This window comes from Callithrix jacchus, chromosome X (genome assembly GCF_049354715.1).
Source record: "Callithrix jacchus isolate 240 chromosome X, calJac240_pri, whole genome shotgun sequence".
Classification (NCBI taxonomy): Eukaryota; Metazoa; Chordata; class Mammalia; order Primates; family Cebidae; genus Callithrix; species Callithrix jacchus.
Window position 1 is genome coordinate 100,882,525 of NC_133524.1, and position 23,498 is coordinate 100,906,022.

Consider the following 23,498-nt stretch of genomic DNA (forward strand, 5'->3'; position numbering starts at 1 on the left):
CTTCTCTCATGCGTGCATTTACGTGTTAGATCAAATGTTGTGGGGGGTTTGAAGACGTTCTAGATATAGCCTCAACTTTTAATATAGGTGGATATTTGAGATATGTATACAAAGGGCTGGGAGGTTGTGTTGATAAGGCACTGGGAGAGGAGTTCAGCTATGGAAAATACTAGAGATAAGAAATCTACTTCTGATTTCTGATCCAAGTTTATGATGTGAGTTTGATCAAATTCTTCTATATCTTAATGTCTTCAGCATATTTTTCCCCTCCCTTGCCTTAAATCGCTCTATAGATTGAATGAGCTTCTACCAGGTACAAGGAATGTATAAGATGATTCTTACATAAATGAAAATTACGGTCTATTGGAACAAGGTATTATGTTAAAGAGACAGAATATCAGTATAACACATCTCAAAAGGAAGTGGCAGTAAATTTATGGCTACTCTAAATCATCTTTGCAAAAAATGAAGAAGCAGGCCCAGAAAGAAAAGATTGAGTTCAAGGTCATAAAACCTAGTCAAGCAAATCCAAGACTATTCCTTTGAAGTTAGTGATTAAACTTGGACCAGAACTAATGAATCCAGCGTTACAAATAGAACTTATGGTTTCTTAGACTAACTCACAGAAGCCTATTTAACCCCTAATGCCACTGTAATGTGAATGTAATGTATTCATGAAATCAAGTGTGCTTAGGGTTATTTATGTTGGAAAATAATATAAAAGAATACCTTTGTACATATTTGGCATTTAAGTTTTTCAGCCATGGAGCAAGTCACATACCCAGGAAAGTTAAATGACTTCAGAATGATCCTACTGTGATGATGAGGGCAAGGGAGTGAGGGTAGAGGCTGAGGGTAAGGACTGCCAAAACTGGGTGGAGGTGATGGGGAGGGAAGTGATGAGAATAGTATGTTTCTTACCACTTGTTCTGTTGTTCTCCTCCTCCTCCCTATTTTTTCCCTGTGTTTTCTTCCCCTTAAAGACTGTGGTGAGGTCAAGGCTGTTTTTCAGTGGGTCAGTGAGGAGGGGAGTAGGAGGTTTTTCACAAGCCCCAGATTTTCCAAGTCAAACATTTTTCCTAGTTAACTGCCTGCTTTTTTTTTTTTTAACTTCCCTCTCCTACCCTTCTTTTCACAAGGCTTGGCGTGGTGGCAGAGGTTCTAATGCTCTGTATCCTTTTCAGCAGATAGTATGGGAAGCAAAATTAGCAATATTCACAGCAGATGATGTTTCTGCCGTAGGCTACCTTGCCTTTTAAATCTGTTGTCCTTCTGGAATGTTCTGTCTTCTTACCCCTCCTCAAGATGGTGCTTGAGAGGACCATAGGCTTCCAGCCATTTCTCTTCAGGGAGAAGCACACAGCTAAATCATATATTAGGCAAAGTATAGTTTAGGGAGTTCTTTTATTTTGGAGTTGTATGTGTCACTTTTTTCCACATCATTTGCCGATTCAGACAACCCCAAAATTAGATTTCAAATAAAGAAGAGTGCTGAAATTCTGACTTCGATCTAGTCATTGTAAAACAAATTTCATTGAAAGTAGAAAGCTTGTTAATGGGTAGATATTTGACTTAACCTTTTGCTTCCTTCTTGTTACCTGATAAGAAAAATGTGGAGATTTTAAAACTAATGCCCTTGATAAGGACCTTATGATTATGACAGTTTTGTGCCTACTCATTTACTGGATTCTGGGCTATATTTGCAATTTTCATTAACCAAGACAGTCACTCACAGCACTAACAGTCCCTGAGGTTGAATGCATGCAGTATTCAGATTTTTTTTTCTTAAGGCGGAGTCTCCCTCCATCACCCAGGCTGGAGTGCCGTTGCACAATCTCAGCTTAGGGCAACCTCTGCCTTCTGGGTTCAAGCAATTCTCCTGCCTCAGCCTCCTGAGTAGCTGGGACTACAGGTGCATACCACTGTGCCTGGTTAATTTTTATATTTTTAGAGGAGACAGGTTTTCACCATGTTGACCAGGCTGGTCTTGAACTTCTGACCTCAGGTGGGCCACCCACCTCAGCTTCCCAAAGTGCTGGGATTACAGGTGTGAGCCACCATGCCCGGCCCAATAATCAAATTAAAGTCATTTGTGACAGGTGGGTATGTCACTGGTCTAGGTTCAATAGAAAATACATCACATGGATACAGCCAGTTTCCTAAGAATTCATACTTTCCGAAGAGTGTCTTTTAGAATCTTAAGACCTTCCTGGATTGGTCTAGAATTTTAGGAAAATAGAACAAATTTCAGTAAGCCAAAAAAGTGAATGAATTTTTTAAAAATGTGAAATGTCAGTGTGGAACATATGTAGTGTTTAAGACATTTTCTTTAGTTTGAAAGACAGGGATTTTCTGATGTAAATGGGGGTTTTCTCTTAGCACTTCTGAGCTATTACATAAATCAGTTACTCATATGATTTTAGAGCTCCATTTTCAATCACCTTTAACCAGAAAAACCTGAAGACTATTGTGTGCCTTTGGTACCACCCATAGTTTTCCTGTCTAGAGATGGAATTAGAGGTGCAGAAGAGCTGTGGGTTGCAGGTGGGAGAACCATGTTGGAGGAATTTGGTTTGGGGATTTGCTGAGACAAGTTGAGAATGGGGGTTAGGATTTGGAAAAATATCCAGACTAGAAATACAGATTTGGGAGTAATCAGTAGAAATCTGTGACATGATAGAAGTGAAACTACAGGAACTACAGGTTACAAAGGTTGAGAAAGTGGAAGCTTTTCAATAAATTGAGCAGGGAAAGAAGGAGGAGATGTTGTGAGAATTTGAAAGGGAAGTAAAGGTTTTTTGATGTTTTTCTTTAGTTTTTCATTTCCGAGAATGGAGATGTTAGCTTCTTAGAAGCAGGCCACAAGAAATAAATTGAAAATATAAAAGAAGGTGGGATGAGAGATAGAGATGATGAACTCAGAAGTCCAAATGGGATAATTAGCCTTAGAAAAGACACAGTGTTTTTTACTTCTAAGGCAATAAAGAGGGTAGAAAAGATGAGTAATGAACCCAACACAATTGAGGTAGGTAGGAGGAAAGTAAGGAACTTAAGTTGGTAGAAGTAGGGGTTGTATCTTCTCTAACTGGGAACCTTGGTGGCCTGTTGGACTCCAGAATAGCAGCAGAGGTCAGGTTAGCTCTATGGGGATTCTGGCAGTCAGTGGTGATTGCAAGTACTGATGGGGGACTATCCCCTAAGAATGAATATGTAGCATAGACTTCAAATGACCTTCATCAGCTTGACAGTTAGGACTTTATTCAACAGTGCTCATTGGCTGGATTCTCATCCTCAGAGGTGGCGGTCAGCTATACCTGAGAAAAACGGGCAGCAGAGGAATGTGTACATGGTGCACGTGCTTTTCTTAATTTTTTTTTTTTTTTTTTGAGACAGAGTCTCGCTCTGTCACCAGGCTGGAGTGCAGTGGTGCAATCTCAGTTCACTGCAACCTCTATCTCCCGGGTTCAAGTGATTCTCCTGCCTCAGCTTCCCGAGTAGCTGGGACTACAGGTGCGCACCACCACGCCCAGCTAATTTTTGTGTTTTTAGTAGAGATAAGGTTTTACCATGTTGGCCAGGATGGTCTCAATCTCTTGACCTCGTGATCTACCCACCTCAGCCTTCCAAAGTGCTAAGATTACAGGCATGAGCCACTGCGTCTGGCTGCTTTTCTTAATTTTAACATTTAAATGTCTATTTACCAAAATACCATTGAAAGTCCTTAGTCTGTATATTCTTGCTAAAATATCTTGCAGAGAAATGTTCTTGGCTTTATTTTTTTAATTAAAATTAGGGCAGCAAGCCTAGTTATTGAGTCAAACATCCTTTCACTGGAATTCTTTTCAACATCTTTCAAGATTTTGGAGAAAGTCTCCTTTGAGAGTAATACTATGATTATAGCTGGAATCTAAGTGTTAGGTAGCTTTCTCTTAGTGGAATAAAATGTAAGAGCTTGTAATTTTGAATACTTTGGTGATGAGCACACAATAGACATTCATTACAAGTTTGAAACTGACAAAACAGTCTAAAAGAATCCCACTTAAATTTTTATTTAAAGACTTATTATAGAAAACTGAGGGCATCTAACAAATATGAAGACCACTCATGATCCTTTTCCCCAAACGTAACAACTGTCAACATTTTAATGATGTTTCTTTTAATGTTTCTATGTACATACATAATTTTTAAAAATCAAGATCAGACTGTATATACAATTTGTGATCTGCATATTTGCACTTAAATTGTTGGGTGTTTTCCTTTAGAATAAATAGTCTGAAAATATGATTATTAGTGATTATAAAAATGCCATTCAGATATATCATTTAATTCACCATATTTTAAGGGCATTTGTTTTCCCTTTTGGGGTGTTACTAATATTGTCGGGACATATTTGTACACACATCTTTTTTCCAAATTTCTGTTTGGGGAAGGGAACACAATCCTAGAAGGGAAATTACTGATTCCAAAGGAATGAACTTTTTAAAACTCTAGATGTATGTAATATTGCCATACTGCTTTTAAGAAAGATTACATCAACTTACAATGTCACTAGCAACAGATGAAAGTACTTCCTATTTTTTAAAATCTATATTGCCTTAAAATTATAATTTAAAAAATTTGCAACTTAGAAGATACAAACATTTTCCCAGGCACAGTGTTTCACGCTGGTAATCCCAGTGCTTTGGGAGGTCAAGGTGGGAGGATTGCTTGAGCCCAGGCATTTGAAACCAGCCCAGACAACATGATGAAATCCTTTCTCTACAAAAAAATTGCAAAAATTAGCCAGGCTGATGGTATGTGCTTATAGTCCCAGCTGCTCGGAGGCCAAGGTGAGAAGATGAGTCAAACCCAGGAGGTCGAGGCTGCAGTGGGCCATGATCATGCCGTTGCACTCCAGCTTGGTTAACAGAGCGAGACCCTGACTCAAAAAAAGAAAAAGGCCAGGTGCCATGGCTCAAACCTATAATCCCAGCATTTAGGCAGGCCAAGGTAGGTGGATCATGAGGTCAGGAGTTGAAGACCAACCTGGCCAAGATGGTGAAACCCCGTCTCTACTACTAAAAATACAAAAAAAAAAAAAATTAGCCAGGTGTGGTTGTGCATACCTGTAATCCCAGATACTTGAGAGGCAGAGTTAGAGAATTGCTTGAACCCAGGAAGCAAAGGTTGCAGTGAGCCGAGATCACACTGCATTCCAGCCTGGGAAACAGAGCAAGACTGTATCTCAAAAAAAAAAAGGAAATGAAGCTATAAAGAAGTTACCATCTTTGCTACTAAAAAACACTATTATTCTATTTTATACATGATTTGTTTCAACTATGAGCCCAGTTTACTTGCCACTGATAATTAAAAACAAAAGACAAAGACTTCTAAGAACATTCAGAATCTTGTTATGATTACACATCTGGAAAACTGAGGAATACAGTGACTTTAACCCATGATAAGAACACAAAATGAAGCAAATTCCTGACTCCTTGGGCAGTGATCTAATGGTTAAATTACTAAATATGGCATTTTTTTTTTAAGGAATGCCATTATCAGTCATGGAGAGAAACACATTTTTACAGAATTTTTATAAGCTGAAAAATTCTAATTTAAAACAAGTATCTAACAGTTTTTCCTAGCACTGAACCTAGTATTTGGTACATAGAAGATACTGACTAAATGTTGAATGAGTGAGTGAATAAAGGGAAAACAAGTCACATGTAATTTGAAGACACAAGAGAAGAATAGTTTGCTCAGAATACAATGTGGATAGGGTTTACTGTGTCCAGAACGTATTTTTTATTTATTTATTTTATTATTTTTTTTGAGACGGAGTTTCGCCCTTGTTACCCAGGCTGGAGTGCAATGGCGTGATCTCGGCTCACCGCAACCTCCGCCTCCTGGGTTCAGGCAATTCTCCTGCCTCAGCCTCCTGAGTAGCTGGGATCACAGGCACGCACCACCATGCCCAGCTAATTTTTTGTATTTTTTTTTTTAATAGAGATGGGGTTTCACCACGTTGACCAGGATGGTCTCGATCTCTTGTCCTCGTTCGTGATCCACCTGCTTCGGCTTCCCAAAGTGCTGGGATTACAGGAGTGAGCCACCGTGCCTGGCCCCAGAACGTATTTTTGTTTTGTTTTGAGACAGGGTCTCTCTCTGTCACTCAGGTTGGAATACAGTGGCAGAATCAGCTTGCTGTGACCACAGACTCCTGGGCTCCAGGGATCCTCTTGCCTTGGTGTCCTGAGAGTAGCTGGGCATACAGAAACATAACACCATGCTCAGCTCATTTTATAATTTTTTTGTAGAGACATTGTCTCCCTTCGTTACCCAGACTGGTCTTAAACCAGGACATGATTCCTGTTCATGACTTTTACTGCAAGGTCTGGGATAATTTGGTTAATTAAAAATTTTTCTAAAATGAGAATACTGTCCATCTACCAAGCATGTGATGGAACTAAGTAATACTACAAGGTATTCTAGGACTCTTAGATGAATTTTAGTTTTTTGCCTATTTATAAAAATTTATTGACATCTTTTTATTTACTGAACTATAATAGTTTGTGTGTGTTTCAGTGTTTTAAAATGCTCTACCTTCAATTAAAAAAAAAGGTATCATAAAGTTTTTCAAGTTGTCCAAATTTTGTATGTAAATCAAGAACTTCTAAATTAGAGATTAGCCATATAAAATGGAGGAAGTTAAAAAAATGAAGTACATAATTTAAGAAAAAGTAAATTTAATGAAGGATGAGGCACAACCTAACAATAGGTAAATAACAGACTTTGCATCAGGAAGTCATTATTTCCGGAGCTTGTTAGTACTGAAATACTAAATCATTATCTTAAGGATTAATTCCCTATGCTACTGGCAAACCAGTGAAGGTTGTCTTATTAATAGTATAAAACTAGTGGAAATTTACAAAAGAAAACAGATTGATAGACTTTAGGAGCAAAAAAAAAAAAAAACCCACCAAAAAAACCTGCAACAAATAGTGATAATATCCTTAATGGGTAAAGAACTCTTACGAAATCAATAATGAAAACATTAACACATAGTAAAATACCGTAGCAAAATAGCTAATAAATATTTAAAATTTTGATCTTGTTAGTAATTAAATAAATAAAACTTGATATAAAAATATTTCTGTGCAGTGGCTCACGCCTGTAATTCCAGCACTCTGGGAGGCTGACACAGACGGATGGCTTGAGCTCAGGGGTTTGAGACCAGCCTGGGCAACATGGCGAAACCCCATTTGTACAAAAAAATCAAAAATTAGACAGGCATGTTGCACCTGTGGTCCCAGCTACTTAGGAGGCTGAGATGGGAGAATTGCTTGAACCCGGGAGTTAAAGGCTGCAGTGAACTGTGTTTGTGCCACTGCACTCCAGCCTGGGTGACAAAAGTGAGTCCCTATCTCAAAAAACAATTTCTATCCTATAAGATAGGTCAAAAAAATTTTTAGCAGTTTTAGTGCGGTTAAGATTGTGGTGAAATGAGCACTTTTATATACTGCCTTGGGGAGTGTAAATTGATGCAGCCTTTCAGAAAGGTGTTTACTAAATTGATCCTTAGAAATGTTCATATTCTTTGACTTAGTACCTACCTTTCAAGCAACTGTATCCTGAGAAAATACATTTTGATAAATAATTATAAACAATGCTCATCTCAGTATTATTTCTAATATTAAAAAATTAGAAACAGACTATGTATCTATTATTGGAGTAATAATGTTAAATAAATTATGCATTCAGTCAATGGAATATTATATAAGTAGTAAAAGTTTTCAAGTAGTAAACTTAAGAAAATGTTTAGCATATTGATGTTAAGTGAAAAAAGCAGTATACTAAAATATATATACACAGAATGGTTGCCGATTCTGTAAAAAATATGTATGCATGTAAAAATAAAATACCAAAATATTATAGATTAGTTACTGCTAGATAATGGAATTGTTGATCATTTTATTCTTCATTCTTTTCTTTACAACATCTTTGCAATGAGCCTGTACAACATTAAAATGGAAACGTTACTTAAATATAACAATCACTTCTTGAACCTCTACCTGTGTAGATGCTTGTTGGTGCTTTTTCTGCCCTGCAATGGCACCCCTCTTCCTTTAACAATAATAATAGCTGTCATTTATTGGGCACTTTTTATGTGTGCTACAAGTGCTCTGTATGCATTCTTATGTGATCATCACAATAGCTCCATTGGGACACAGACTTGGAGAGGCTGTTATTTGCTTGAAATCAATTAGCTGGGAAGTGACAGAGCAAGAATTTGAACTGCCTGATTTCAGAGCTTACTCATAGCCTATATGTTTTTGTTTATGGATGAAGATTTTACTTTAGTCCTAATTTAAATACTTCTTTCTTTTAAAATAGTGTACTACAAAAATTTTCAGACAGCTACAAAAGTAGAAAAGTGTAATCCTGTCACCCAACTTCAATATTTATTCACCTATGGCATCATGCCTCATCTGTACCCCATCTACTTCCCAACCCATTCCTTATTTTGAGGCAAATCCTAGACATATTTCATTCATAAATATTTTGGTATGTTTTCTTAAAAGGTAAGGGCTCTTTTAAAAATACTAAACAACCCTCACATTCTTTATAAATGTTACAAATATGTCCTGTAAAGTAAGCCTTAAAATTGTGTGGATTTTGTAGTTCTTGTGATTTTTGTGTTGTGTTTTTGAAGGTGGAACCTAACTTCTTGTGGAACAAGCGTTGCCAGCTCAGAAGGCAGTGAGGAGCTGTTTTCATCTGTGTCTGTTGGAGATCAAGATGATTGTTATTCCCTGTTAGATGATCAGGACTTCACTTCTTTTGATTTATTTCCTGAGGGGAGTGTCTGCAGTGATGTCTCTTCTTCTATTAGCACTTACTGGGATTGGTCAGATAGCGAGTTTGAATGGCAGGTAAGTTTTTTTTCCCTTTTATTGGCATTATTACTACAGAAGTAGAAGTATAAACTTCTCTTTTGATATTTTCATCTCTACTTCAAAGTAAATTTCTCTAATGTTTATCCAGTCCTGGAGATTCTCTGACAACATATTTTATGGTTAAGAATTGAATGGGATATCTTTATTTTTGCTAATGTACCTTTTAGGCCCCTGATGCTATAGATATCCTTTTGTAGATTTTTATGTAATTTAATACTTGTGTAATATTACCATTATTATATGTTATCAGTACTTTTCTATGCATGAGTCCAAGCAAAATTACTCTTCCTACCTTATAATAAATAGCTTTTGTGTTTTTATAGGGCACATATCAGTCGCATTATGTATCTAATATCATAAACCATTATTTTTGGTTCTGTCATCAGAAATACATAATTTCCCATTTTGTATTCTGTTTGCATGTAGAGATGTTTTTCACCTGACACTTTTCTTGTGGCATATATACCATGTAAAATAGCTTTTTGGTAAATTATTTCAAAATGCTGCCTTATAATGAGTGCAGTTTGTCAGAAAATTTAGATTGTGTAATATCCATGTTCTGACTGTAAAAACAATAAAACATTTAAAGACATTTCCCCTGCATACAGCAAAGATTTTATTCACTAGATAAACTTGAATGCCTACTATGTTTGAAAGCCATCTGAATACTTGAAGTTTTATTCCAAAAGTGGAATTGAGTATTATAATTTCAAACAACTTTCAAATAATACAGAATGACATCAAATTAAAAAAAGTCTCCAAGTCCCGCTCTACTGTGGTTACAACTGTTAGGAGCTTATGCAGATACAAGTGTGTTTGTACACTGTTAAAAACACACATGGAATCTTACTTCATCCACTGTTTGGCCCTATCCTTTTTTTAACTAACACATCTCATTCTTTTCCATAACTAGATCATAATGTACTTAATCCATTTTCTAATAATGGCTATTTAGGTTCTTTTCAGTTTGTTGTTGTTATAAACGATGCTACACTGAATATATGAGATTTTTTAAAGAAAGTAAGTAATTCACAACCCTTCCATTTTTGTTTTTCATATTATTTGGATTAAAAATTTATAAAATTCCTAAAACTTTTTAGAAATTCACCATTTTCATCACTTTGAAATGTATAATTCAGTAGTTATAAATATACTCACAGTATTGTGCAGCCGTCACTGCTATCTAATTCCAGGACATTTCTCTCACCTCCAAAAGAAATCCTATACCCATTAGCACATAGTCCCAATTCTCCCCTCCCCCTTATCACCTGGCAGCTGCTAATCTAATTTCTCTATGGATTTACTTTTGTGAATATTTCTTATAAATGGACTAATATGTGGCCTTTTGTATCTGGCTTCTTTCACTTGGCATAATGTTTTCAAGGTTCATCCATGTTGTACCATATAACAGTACTTCATTCCTTTCTATGGCTAATATTCCACTGTATGGATGTACCGTACCATTTTATTCATCTGTTCATTAGCTGATGAACTTTTGGGTTGTTTCTACTTTTTGGCTGTTACAAATAATACTGCTGTGAACATTCAGATACAAGTTTCTATGTGGATTTATATTTTTAATTCTCTTGGATATATACCGCTAGGAGTGCAATCGCTGGATTATATGATAACTTGATATTTAACTTTTTGAGGAACTGCCAACATGTTTTCCAGAGTGACTATACCATTTTACTTTTCCACCAGCAATTTATGAATTTTCCCATTTCATCACATTCTTGTCCACAGTTGGCATTGTCTTTTTGTTTATAGCCATCCTACTGGGTATAAATTGGTATTTCATTATGGTTTTGATCACCATTTCATGTGTTTATTGGCTATTTGTATGTCCTCTTTGGAGAAATATCTATTCAAATACTTTGCCCCTTTTAAAATTGTGTTATTTTACTTTTTATGGTTGCGCTGTGAGTGTTCTTTCTATATTCTGGCTATTAGACCCTTATCAGATATATGATTTGAAAAAATGTATTTCCATTCCGTGGGTTGTCTTTTCACTTGATAGCATTTGTTCATTTGATAGTGTCCTTTGACACCAAAGTTTTTAATTTTGATGAAGTCTAATTTATCTTTTTTTTTTTTGGCTGTACTTACGATGTTGTATTTTAAAAACCATTACCTAATCCAAGATGAGGAAGGTTTTCACCTGTTTCCTTCCCGGACTTTTAGAGTTTTAGTTCTTACATGTAGGTCTTTAATCCATTTTGAGTTACTTTTTGTATATTGTGTAAGATAGGAGTCCAGACTCAATCTTTCTTTTTTTAAGAACAGAGTCTCGCTGTATTGTCCATGCTGGTCTCGAATTCCTGGTTTCGAGCAATTCTCCCACCTCAGCCTCCTGAGTATCTGGGACTGCAGGCATGTACCACTGCATCTGGCTCCCAAATTTATTCTTTTGCATGTGGGTATCCAGTTGTCCCAGCACTATTTGTTGAAAAGATTATTCTTTCTTCATTGAATCATCTTGGCACCCTTTCAAAAATGAATTAATCATAGATGTGTGGGTTTATTTTTGGACTCTCAGTTCTACTCCATAGCTTTTCAGTAAATTTTGAAATCAAGATGTGTTAGTTCTCCCAAATTTGTTGTTCTTTATAAAGATTGTTTAGGCTCATATCTGTAACCCCAGCACTTTGATAAGCTGAGGTGGATGGATAGCTTGAGCCCAGGAGTTCGAAATGAGCCTGGGCAACATGGCAACACTCCATGCCTATAAAAAATGCAAAAATTTGCCAGGCATGGTGGCATGCACCTGTGGTCTCAGCTACTCAGGAGACTGAGGTTGGAGGATTGCCTGAGCCCTGAAGGTGAAGGTTACAGTGAGCCAGGATCATACCATTGCACTCTAGCCTGGGCAACAGAGCTATTTGGAGTCCTTGCAATTCCATATGAGTTTTAGGATCAGGTTGCCCATTTTGCAAAAAGGTTAGTTGGAATTTTGATGGTGATCACATTGAATCTGTAGATTGCTTTGGGGAGTATTGCCATGTTAATAATGTTAAATATTCCAACTCATTAATATGGGATGGAATATCTTATTTATTTAGGGCTTCCTTATTTCAAAGATGTTTTGTAGTTTTCAGTCTTCAAGTCTTTCACTCTCTTGGTTAAATTTATTCCTAAATATTGTATTCTTTTTGATGCTGTTGTAAGTGGTGTTTTTTTTTGAGATGGAGTCTTACTCTGTTGCCCAGGCAGGAGTGCAGTGGCGTGATCTCGGCCCACTGCAACTTTTGCCTAACAGATTCAAGCATTCCTCCTGCCTCAGCAACCCCTAGTAGCTGAGATTACAGGCATGCGCCACCATGCATGGCTAATTTTTGTATTTTTAGTGTAGACGGGGTTTTGCCATGTTGTGTTGACCAGGCTGGTCTCGAACTCCAGACCTCAGGTGATCTGCCCGCCTCAGCCTCCCAAAGTTCTGGTATTACAGGCGTGAGCCACCATGCCTGGCCGGTATTGTTTTCTTAATTTTATTTTCATATTGTTAATTGCTAGTGTATGTATAGAAATACGATTGCTGTTTGCATATTGATTTTGTATCATGACAACTTTGCTGAAATCATTTGTTAAAAAATATTCCTCTGTGTGAATTATTTATCATTTTCTATATAATCATGTCATCTGTGAATAGAGATAGTTTTCCCTCTTTTTTTCTAATAATGGATGCCTTTTAATTCTTGCTTAATTGCCCTAACTAGATCTCCAGTACACTGTTGAATAGAAGTGGTGAAAGTAAGCATCCTTGTCTTTTTCCTAATCTTAGGGGAGAAGTTCAGTCTGCTTCTGGATGTGGTTTTTTAGTATTTTGTTAAAGATTTTGCATCTATATTTCTAAGGGATATTGGTCTGCAGTTTTCTTTCTTGGTTGTGTCTTTGTCTAGCTTTGGTGTCCAGGTAATACTGGCCTCATGAGGTAGGAAGTATTTCCTCTTCTGGTTAAAAAATTTTAATAAGATTTTCTCATTTAAGATCTTATAAACTTTTTCATGATATTCATAATGAATTTTTCAGTGTCTCTTTTTGTTTGAGATAAGACCTCACTCTGTCACCCAGGCTGGAGTGCAGTGGTGCAAAAATGGCTCAATGCAGCCTTGACCTCCTGGGCTCAAGCAATCCTCCTGCCTTAGCCTTCTAAGTAGTTGGGACCACAGGTGGGAACCACCACAACCGGCTAATACTTTATTTTTTGTAGAGACGGGGGTCTCACTTTGGTGCCCAGGCTGGTCTTGAATTCCTGAGCTGAAGCGATCCTTCTACTTCGGCCTCTCAAAGTAGTGGGAATACAGGCGTGAGCCACCATGATCAGCCAGTGTCTGTCTGTCTCTCCCTCTGTCTGTGTCTCTGTCTCTCTGTCTCTCTCTCTCTCTCTCTCTCTCTCTGTGTGTGTGTGCATACTTTGTATTTAAAATCAGACTATAAGGATTCTTAGTAAAGCATAATCAGATGGAGTCCTGGTAATTCTAAGAAATATTTTTTCTGCTTATTTTATATGATTTATTTAGAGTTATCCATAATGTTACAAGGTGGCAGGCATTTTAAAATTTTAATTGCTGGCTTCTTCACTCATTTTATGAGTAGAGTAGAAAACCATCCCCAGCCGCTCACCATTAATGTACACGAGTGACTATGATGTTGGAACAAACATCAGACCTGCCTTAGTATGTGTTTTCTGACTTGTGAAATTGGAGTATGGGTACTCTGTTACCATGGATATCTGCTATTTAAATATGCTGAAAGATTTAAAGTGCTATCTTGTCTTTGTGGGATTTCATAATGATGAGCAGTAAATTATCCAAGAAGATAATTAAAATTATATGTTAGGATTAATATGGACTAAAAATCATTTACTGTAGTTTAATAATTTGTATTACTTCTGTTATGAATAAAAACTACATCTGTTTAAATCTTTCTTTTTAACAGATGTTTCAGTTACTAGTAAAGTAAATATAAATGATTTATAGATTCTCTGGGAAGAAAAATGCTTACTTTAATAAGATGAGATTTTAACCTTAGAATTAATTAGCATCTTTGCATTTTGCTTTGCTGATAATTTTCTTTGCTTACAGTCGTTTTATTATTAAGGATATATTTGACTAGTCTTAAGAGTCTGAGAGATTATTTCTGTTGTTGAACAGGGAAGCTTAGATAATTTAAAGAGTGAGTAATCAGCTGTCACACTTGAAGCCTAGAGGTGCAATCTGAAATTACACATCAGCTATTACAGAAACGAGCTTACTCATAAAATTCTGCTGCATTCTGCAGAAAATATGGCAGAGATTTAAGTCTCCCTATGTTTCACAATTACTGACTGTAATACAAATATGCCAAATATTGCCCATGAAAAATATGGGCCGGGGGTCATTAAGTATTTATTCTGAAATATAGTATCAGTTATAAAATGGGAAATTGCTAGTCTAATAAATATACAGGGGCCCATACAATTCTGTTGTACAACCACTAGTCTAATTTCATATCTCCAATTGACTACTTGACATTTCCACTTCGATGACCTTAATATTTAATACTAACCCATTATTTGATGCTGAGTCCTTGATCCAGTGTTGCAACTTCCAATTACAGTGTTTACATGGAAAAAATAGACTGTGCTTTGTGACATGTCTTTTGTTTTGTTTTGTTTTTGAGACAGAGTCTTGCTCTATCGCCAGGCTGGAGTACATTGGCGCGATCCCAGCTCACTGCAACTTCCGTTTTCGGGTTTCAAACAATTCTCCTGCCTCAGCCTCCCGAGTAGCTGGGACTACAGGCATGCACCACCACACCTGGCTAATTTTTTTTTTTTTTTTTTTTTTGAGACGGAGTTTTGCTCTTGTTACCCAGGCTGGAGTGCAATGGCGCGATCTCGGCTCCCCGCAACCTCCGCCTCCTGGGTTCAGGCAGTTCTCCTGCCTCAGCCTCCTGAGTAGCTGGGATTACAGGCACGCACTACCATGCCCAGCTAATTTTTTGTATTTTTAGTAGAGACAGGGTTTCACCATGTTGACCAGGATGGTCTCGATCTCTCGTGATCCACCTGCCTTGGCCTCCCAAAGTGCTGGGATTACAGGCTTGAGCCACCGCGCCTGGCCTCCTGGCTAATTTTTTGTACTTTTTTTTTTTTTTTTTTTTTTTTTTAGTAGAGAGGGGGTTTCACCATGTTGGCCAGGGTGGTCTTGATCTCTTGGCCTTGTGATCTGCCAGCCTCGGCCTCGCAAAGTGCTGGGATTACAGGCATGAGCCACCACACCTGGCCGACATGTCTTCAAACTTAGTGAAAAATTACTATTGTCCGTCCAAAGGACACTTGTGCTTGCTTCTCCTGATATCACTACAAACCCTCTGTATCCCAAATTGCATTCCTCTCTTATTACAAACTTGCCAGACAGGCAAAACTATCTGGCATAGTTGAAAACATTAGATTTTTGTCCTACTTCGGATTCTGCCACTATTTGTATGACCCTCCCCAGACATCATTTTTTCTTATATGTAAAATGAGGGTGTTGAATAGAAGATCTGTAACATCTTTTCAGTTACCTTGCTGTGAAAATTGAGGTCTTTAAGTATATCACTCTTGGTGGGTTGTATGACCTGAAATGTCACCAGTTTTTTTTCTGGTCTCAAAACGAGACTCTTTTTTACCTTATCCATTCAGTTATCAAACAGCTTCATAAATTTTCTTTCTTTTTTTTTTTTGAGATGTAGTCTCACTCTGTCACCCAGGCTGGAATGCCAATCTTGGTTCACTGCAACCTCTGCCTCCTGGGTTCAAGCGCTTCTCCTGCCCCAGCCTCCCAAGTAGCTGGGACTACAGGTGCATGCCACCATGCCCAGCTAATTTTTGTATTTTTGGTAGAGACAGGGTTTCACCATATTGGCCAGGCTGGTCTTGAACTACTGACCTTGTGATCCGCCTGCCTCTGCCTCCCAAAGTGCTGGGATTACAGGTGTGAGTCACTGCACTGCACCCAGAGTGATACACTTAAAGACCTCAATAACTGTAAATTGTTTTCATGTGACATTTTTCCTATGCCCATTTTTCTTTCCAGTTTTGCTTATTTTGATCCAGGCCTCGATTACAAGAGCTTCCTATCTAATTTCAGTCGTCCCTCACTCTATTTTTTCCCCATGGTGCTTTTTAACTAATCTTCCCAAAGACCAGTTTCATCAAGTTACTTCTTAGAAAATGTTATCTATTCACTTCTACATATCATATGACAGTTTCTGGTTCTTCTGTTGAACTTTCAAATCCCTAGCATGATTTTCTGTGTTAATTAAATTTGGCATGATTAAATGATAATGATATATGATTTCTAGGATATATGTCACCTCACACTATGTTTTCCCCATTTTTGACTTTACTAAATTATACACCTTACCTGAATGCCTTTTCCTTTTTCCCCTATCATTCTTAAACACTATCTTGTGAAACAACCCAGGCACTTGAGCAACATGTGACATTCTCTTAGGGATTGTGCTACTTTTTTTAAAGGGTCCAAAACCATGGCAAAGGATGGAAAAAGAAAAGTACATCTCTTTATTGAGTGTTGCCTGTGTGCCAGGCATGTTACCACATTTAAACCACTCAACAGTGCTTTGAGATTGATGGTACTAACCACATTTTACTCCAAACTCTGAGGCTCAAAGAAACTAGCCTACACAAGGTCACACTGCTAGTGAGCAGTGGAGCCGGCATTTGAACTCTGGGATCTTTTTACTTCTCCCTGAAAAAAATGGCCAAGGTTCCATTAATTATCTTTTTTACACCCCTCCATCCCCATCAGACACATAAATAGAAGTAAAGGTACTGATTTAAGTGCCTAGCAGATACTCTAGGAAGATTTAGGTGAATTTTTTTCTTATATTTTGAAAGTATAGATATTTCAAGAGTTCCTACTTTTGCCTCATTTATTGAAGGAGCATGATGTAGGGAAGGCCTTTTATCTGATAAGAAGTATCTCATTTTGTTTTAGGGGCCACAGGGAGATTTCTGATGTGATTTGAAGTCAAAGGGGAAATAGCAAAGCATTTTCTTTTTTGCCATTAAAGGCTGAAAAAAAAGATGGCATTCGTATGTGCATTCAGCAATCATCCTTTCATAACACCAACTAGATAACATTATGGTCAAGGATGAACAGTTACAAGCAGTGTTAGTTAATGAGATTTTATGTTTTGTTTTGTTTTGTTTTTTTTGAGATAGTCCCTCTGTCTCCCAGGCTGAAGTGCAGTGGCACAATCTCTGCTCACTGCAACCTCGGCCTCTTGGGTTCAAGTGATTCTCCTACTTCAGCCTCCTGAGTAGCTGGAATTACAGGCACGCACCACCACACCCAGCTAATTTTTGTGTTTTTGGTAGAGATGGGGTTTTGTCATGTTGGCCAGGATGGTCTTGAACTCCTGACCTCAGGTGATACTCCCACTTCTGCCTCCCAAAGTGCTGAGATTACAGGTATGAGCCACTGTACCTGTCCCTTACTGAGATTTTAAAAGAAGTAATACAGATTGTTGGTAGTCACTTATGTATTTGGATTTGTCAAAAACTTTCATAGTGAAAATGTGGTTTTTAAGAGTAGTAGCTACTTAAGGGGACATAGAAAGAATGGCCTCTGTCTTTGACAATTTCATTGTAAACATCATAGTCATCTTTTGCATAGTGATTGACTCCTGTCTTTGTGGTTTCATTTATTACTTTGTGATTGATTCCCCAGTGCCTGCCTGCAGTCTGTTGCAGCTCTCCCAAAAGTTAATCCTGCAGCTTCAACCCACTGCTAGATATTTCCATTGGTGACCTGTCATCTCAAACCCAGCATTCATCATGTGCTGTGTTGTATAATTATATGTTTGTGTTGTTGTATTACTTTCCCAAGTAAAGTTTTTGTGTAAGAACTTAACACTCATTTGAATCCCCTGTACCTATTATACTGCTGTGTACACAGTAGGAGTTCTAATACATGGGATCAAAATCATCTTCATGACTAATGTAGCTCTTCTTTTTTGGGTAATCGCAAAAGCCAAGAAATCATCCAGAGTTCAGATGCAATTGCAAACTATATAGAACCAAAAAACAACAAAAGGTGCTGTTTTATACCTTGTAAAAATGAAGTCAGTATATATGAAAATTGTCATGTGTTCCTTATAGAAGAAAAGATTTTATCTTTTTGATGAATGACTTAAATACATTTATTTAAAATTAAATCCATTCTAACTTTTGGAGGTAATGGATATATTTATTACCTTGGTCCTGGTGATGACTATATGAGTATATGCCTAAGTGCAAAAATACACATAAGTATGTATAAAATTATAGCACATATTTTTGCTGTTTATCTCACTTTAAGTTGATTTTCTGTATGTTAGACTTGCTTTTATTTCTCCTTCTCTTGTCTACACTTTGTCTTATATGATGTTTTTATAATTTTTCTCTTATAATGCTTCTGGTCCTTAAAGTGTTTTGCTTTATATTAACAACATATTTAAAATTATTTTATTATTTATTTATTTTTTGAGACCAAGTCTCACTCTGTTGTCCAGGCTGGCATGCAGTGGCACAAACATGTCTCACTGTAGCCTAAACCTACCAGGTTCAAGCGATCTTCCCACCTCAGCCTCCTGAGTAGCTGAGACCACAGGCATGCACCACCACACCCAGCTATTTTTTTTTTTTTAATAGAGATGAGGTCTCGCTATGTTGGCCAGACTGCTCTCGAACTCCTGGGCCCAAGTGATTCTCCCACCTCAGCCTTACAAAGTTGTGCGATTACAGTCATGAATTTTTTTTTTTTTAATAGAGATGGGTCTTGCCACATTGCCTAGACTGGTCTTGAATTCCTGGGCTCAAGCAGTCCTCCTGCTTCAGCCTCACAAAAGTGCTAGGATTACAGGCGTGAGCTACTTTACCTGGCTTTAATTTATTTTAATTGTCTTGAGGTCACTAATACAGACTTGAGAACAAGGACCAAGATGTATTTGTCTTTATATTGACAGTATGTTTAGCACAGTCTCTGGCAAAAAGCCAGTTAGTGGCATATCATTTGGGTCTTCCCAGATGGAGACCAGTGCTGCTTATTCATTACAGTATGGAGGCCCTCCTCAGATTATCATTATACATTAAAAACTTTAGTGATGATCAACTCTTCAGTTGCCATTTTAATAAGTCTTGATTACGAGTCTAAGCTTTTCAAAAACATCTTTCATTGAATAAATATATGCAAAGAATATATATTATATTGCTGCTTTGTATAAATAGGCATGGATCGGAGTTAATATCCTCTGATTCTATATTTGCCATTAGTGTTTTTTTGTTTTGTTTTGTTTTCTGAGATGTAGTCTCACTCTGTTGTCCAAGCTGGAGTGGAGTGGCACAGTCTCCCTCACTGCAACCTCCACCTCCTGGGTTCAAGTGATTCTCCTGCCTCAGCCTTCCAAGTAGCTGGGACTATAGGCACACGCCACCACGCCCAGCTATTTTTTGTGTTTTTAGTAGAGACAGGGTTTCACCGTGTTGGCTGGGCTGGTCTCGAACTCCTGACCTCAGGTGATGCGCCCGCCTCCGGCCTCCCAAAGTGCTGGAATTACAGGAGTGAACCACTGTGCCCAGCTGCCATTAGTCTTATGTTAAAAGTTTAAGGAAGCCCTCTTAGCACAGCTGGCAGCAGTCAGTCTCATTACAAGTAACTTTAAATGTTGAAAATATATTCTGGTATTTCAAATGTAGTCTGAAAAAATTTTGCTTTCTCTCCCCCTACCCTCCTTATTTTTATAAAGTTACCAGGGAGTGATATTGCCAGTGGGAGTGATGTACTTTCTGATGTCATACCCAGTATTCCAAGTTCACCTTGCCTGCTTCCTAAAAAGAAAAACAAGCACCGGAATTTAGATGAACTCCCTTGGAGTGCAATGACAAATGATGAGCAGGTAAAGATCTTGACATTCTTAATTAAAAGCTCATGTGGAGACAAGGTGAAGCTCAGTTTATTGCCTGTTTAAAGCTACTGGGGAAATGTGGATTGCTTAGTAAATCTGAATTTGAGCTTTAACTGTTTTTCAGGGAACAAATATAACCTTCAGTGCTTCTGATATGTAAATACATTATAATTGACATAAAGGATCAGAAGTTTTAGCAATGATCTTGTTTGTTGTAATTTTTCATCACATAGGTGGAATATATTGAGTATCTGAGTCGGAAAGTGAGTACTGAGATGGGTCTTCGGGAGCAACTTGATATTATTAAGATCATTGATCCTTCTGCCCAAATCTCCCCCACAGACAGTGAGTTTATTATTGAACTTAACTGTCTCACAGATGAAAAACTGAAGCAGGTATGTAAAGAAAATATACATTATTTACCTATTTAAAATACCACTGTCTTATAAAATGTAGACTTGAATAATCATATTTAAATACATAGATAATTAAGGCCAAATCACTGCTGTGAAAGGTAATATTAGAAAAAATGATGTTCCATAGTTTTGAGAGGTTTTATGTACATCTCACCTGCTAGTACCTTTCTGGGATCAGTGTAAATCTAGAACCTAATCTTCAGTTGTCTAGGCTTTGAAATTTAATGTCACCACTTATGGGGTGGTTAGGTTAAGGGGTGGTTAGGTTAAGATATAGATTTATTCTGACTCAGTTTACAGGTGACTAATTGACAATCAAAATACTAATTAATGAGAGCTATTCTTTGGTAAACATCTGAACTGAGGGATTTCAGAAGGTTTATAGAGTAATAATTGAGCCAGGCTAGGGTGAAACCTAGTGAATTTTCCCTCTGCTGTTCAGAAATATGTATCTCTGGTATCTTCTCTCTTTCGCTCTCTCTCTCTCTCTCTCTCTCTTTTTTTTTTGGGGGTGGGGGGAGATGGAGTCTCACTCTGTCGCTCAGGCTGGAGTGCAGTGCACTGGCGCAATGAGCTGACTCATTGCAACCTCTGCTACCCAGGTTCAAGTGATTCCCCTGCCTCAGCCTCCTGAGTAGCTGGGATTACAGGCACCTGCCACCACACCCAGCTAATTTTTGTATTTTTAGTAGAGACAGGGTTTCACCATCTTGGCCAGGCTGGTCTTGAACTCCTGACCTCATGATCCACCCACCTTGGCTTCCCAAAGTGCAGGAATTAATGGGTGTGAATCACCACACCCAGCCTCTGGTATCTTCTAAATACAATTTTTGCTGTTCTTTTTCTCTGGTACATAGCTGAATGAATACTTAGGTTCTTATGTTCTACTTTTGATTTGTTTCTTGTTTTGCCTTTATGATTATTTATGAAAAATTTCTCTCATTTCAGTATTTCTCCCAGCAGTCATACTGTAATTTTCTACATTCCAGCAAATTTTTCATTAATATGGTAAATTGATGTCTTGCATTTGAAGACAGGTACCATTGGCCCCTAGCTAAGATGGAAATACCTTAATCTTAGATAAAATCAGCAACTTACTTAAATTTTCTTAAGTGGATACCTTTAACAAATGCCTCATCTCATCTATTTTCTTTTATTGTTAATTTCTATTTTGAGTGCTATTTTTTTTATAGTCTTAAATTATGAATGCCAGTAGCCTTCCATTTACTGATTATATTTTATGTGCTTTTAAAATCCAGCTCTATAACATGTTTTCTAGAATTTTGAACATTGTCCATGTTTTCTTGTACTTGTTTCTAAATTTAGCCTTTCTGTTCTACCTTATATATGCATCTGCAGCACTTTTGACAATCTATTAGATCAAGTGCAGTATGATTTTTTCCCCAGGATTTTGAAGGTAGAACCATCAAGGTTCAACACTAACCAGTTTCTGTTTGTGCGTCCCAAGGTCAGAAACTATATCAAGGAGCATAGCCCTCGCCAACGGCCTGCAAGAGAGGCCTGGAAGAGAAGCAACTTTAGTTGTGCAAGCACCAGTGGAGTGAGCGGTGCCAGTGCCAGCGCCAGCAGCAGCAGTGCCAGCATGGTCAGTTCTGCAAGCAGCAGTGGGTCCAGTGTTGGAAACTCTGCTTCAAACTCCAGTGCCAACATGAGTCGAGCACACAGTGACAGCAACCTGTCTGCAAGTGCAGCAGAGCGGATTCGGGATTCAAAAGTAAAACGTCTAATCAATACAGAACTTTACCTTTCAATATTAACATTAGCACTCCTTCATATAAATTTCTTGAAGAGTTTAAATGATCCTGCTATCTAGATGCCTGTGGGTTTTGGTCTTAATTGAACAAGCAGGATGCTCTGCTGTTGAACCAAGCACTCTAGGCTGAGTGCTGTGAAATGCTGTTTTGACCGAAAACCATATTGCATTCAATTTTATCTGATTTTTGTGTCTGTTTTAAGTAAGATAAATTGGTGGAAATAATGAGTTATTCTCAAGATTGCAATATTGACTGCAACTCACTACTGAGCGAATCTCACTATGTTGCTGATGTTGCTGTCTATTAGCTCCTAAGAATGTTTTGTATGTCTTGTGTGTGTTAAATGTTTTCTTAATGTTTTAATCTTGAATGTTTCTTCTTAGCTAGTTTAAAAATATAATATTTTCTCTAATTTCTACTCTTTTCACAATTGAGAAAATTCTGTATAATAATGTCGGGCACTTAAAAAAAAGAAGGTGTAAGTATATTTAGAATGGCCCTGTGGCTTAGCAGGGGAGTTCGAGTCCTTGCAATGGCAAGAATCTGGAGCCAGTTTAAAGATGATAAGACAATCTCTTTAACTCTTTAGTGAACCAGTGGTGACTCGGAAGTAGCAGAAACATAGCTAGCTTTGTTGGTTGCTAAGGAATTTTTCTAGATAAGTGGTCATTTCTTTTTAGTATCAGTTCACCAGTGACAAGGATGGGAGTACCCACTGAGCTTCTGGTGGGGTTTTTTTTTTTTTTTTTTTTTGGAGACAGAGTCTCGCACTGTCGCCCAGGCTGTAATGCAGTAGGGCGATCTCGGCTCACTGCAATCTCCGCCTCCTTGGTTCAAGCAATTCTCCTGCCTCAGCCTCCGGAGTAGCTGGGACTACAAGCGTGTGCTGCCATGCCCAGCTAATTTTTTGTATTTTTAGTAGAGACGGGGTTCTACCGTGTTGGCCAGGATGGTCTGGAACTCCTGACCTCATGATCTGCCTGCCTCAACCTCCCAAAGTGCTGGGATTACAGGTATGAAACACCGCCCCCAGCCTCTGATGGGTTTTAAAGATGATATTTGCCTAATACGAAAAAGGCATGATTTTTTTTCGCTGCCATTGTAAGATTGCTAGTGTTTTTGGATGAAAGGCACCTGAGACTCATAAGCATTAGAGATTTAGGCAATGCTTTCTACATTTATATTCAGGATTGTCCCCTAATATTAATTGTGTGTTCACTCTGCATTTACACCAACGTACTTTAATTGAATTTAAAAGAGAAGTCTTTGAAGTGACTTGTTACACATCACTAGCCAAAATGATTGCCTCAACCTTTCCTAACCAAAGAGTCACTGTCAAATAGCACAAAATTAGAATCTTAAAGAATCATTTTTAAGCCTAAGCCAGTGGCTCACTTATTGGAACAAGGTTCATACTACAGAAGGATTTGAACAGC

The 23,498-nt window shown here is 37.7% G+C and overlaps 1 protein-coding gene across 2 annotated transcripts in view; it reads left to right on the forward strand.

The window, feature by feature from the left end:
• FAM199X (family with sequence similarity 199, X-linked) overlaps positions 1-23,498 on the forward strand; it is a 31,445-nt gene that overhangs the window by 1,259 nt on the left and 6,688 nt on the right. Inside the window, exons 2-5 of one of the 2 annotated variants that reach the window (XM_002763140.6) lie at positions 8,693-8,912; positions 19,713-19,862; positions 20,105-20,266; positions 21,756-22,022. In XM_002763140.6, coding sequence (XP_002763186.1) covers positions 8,693-8,912; positions 19,713-19,862; positions 20,105-20,266; positions 21,756-22,022 — 799 coding nt within the window. The remainder of the gene's footprint in view (positions 1-8,692; positions 8,913-19,712; positions 19,863-20,104; positions 20,267-21,755; positions 22,023-23,498) is intronic. The other variant, XM_008989711.5, reaches the window with a different exon arrangement.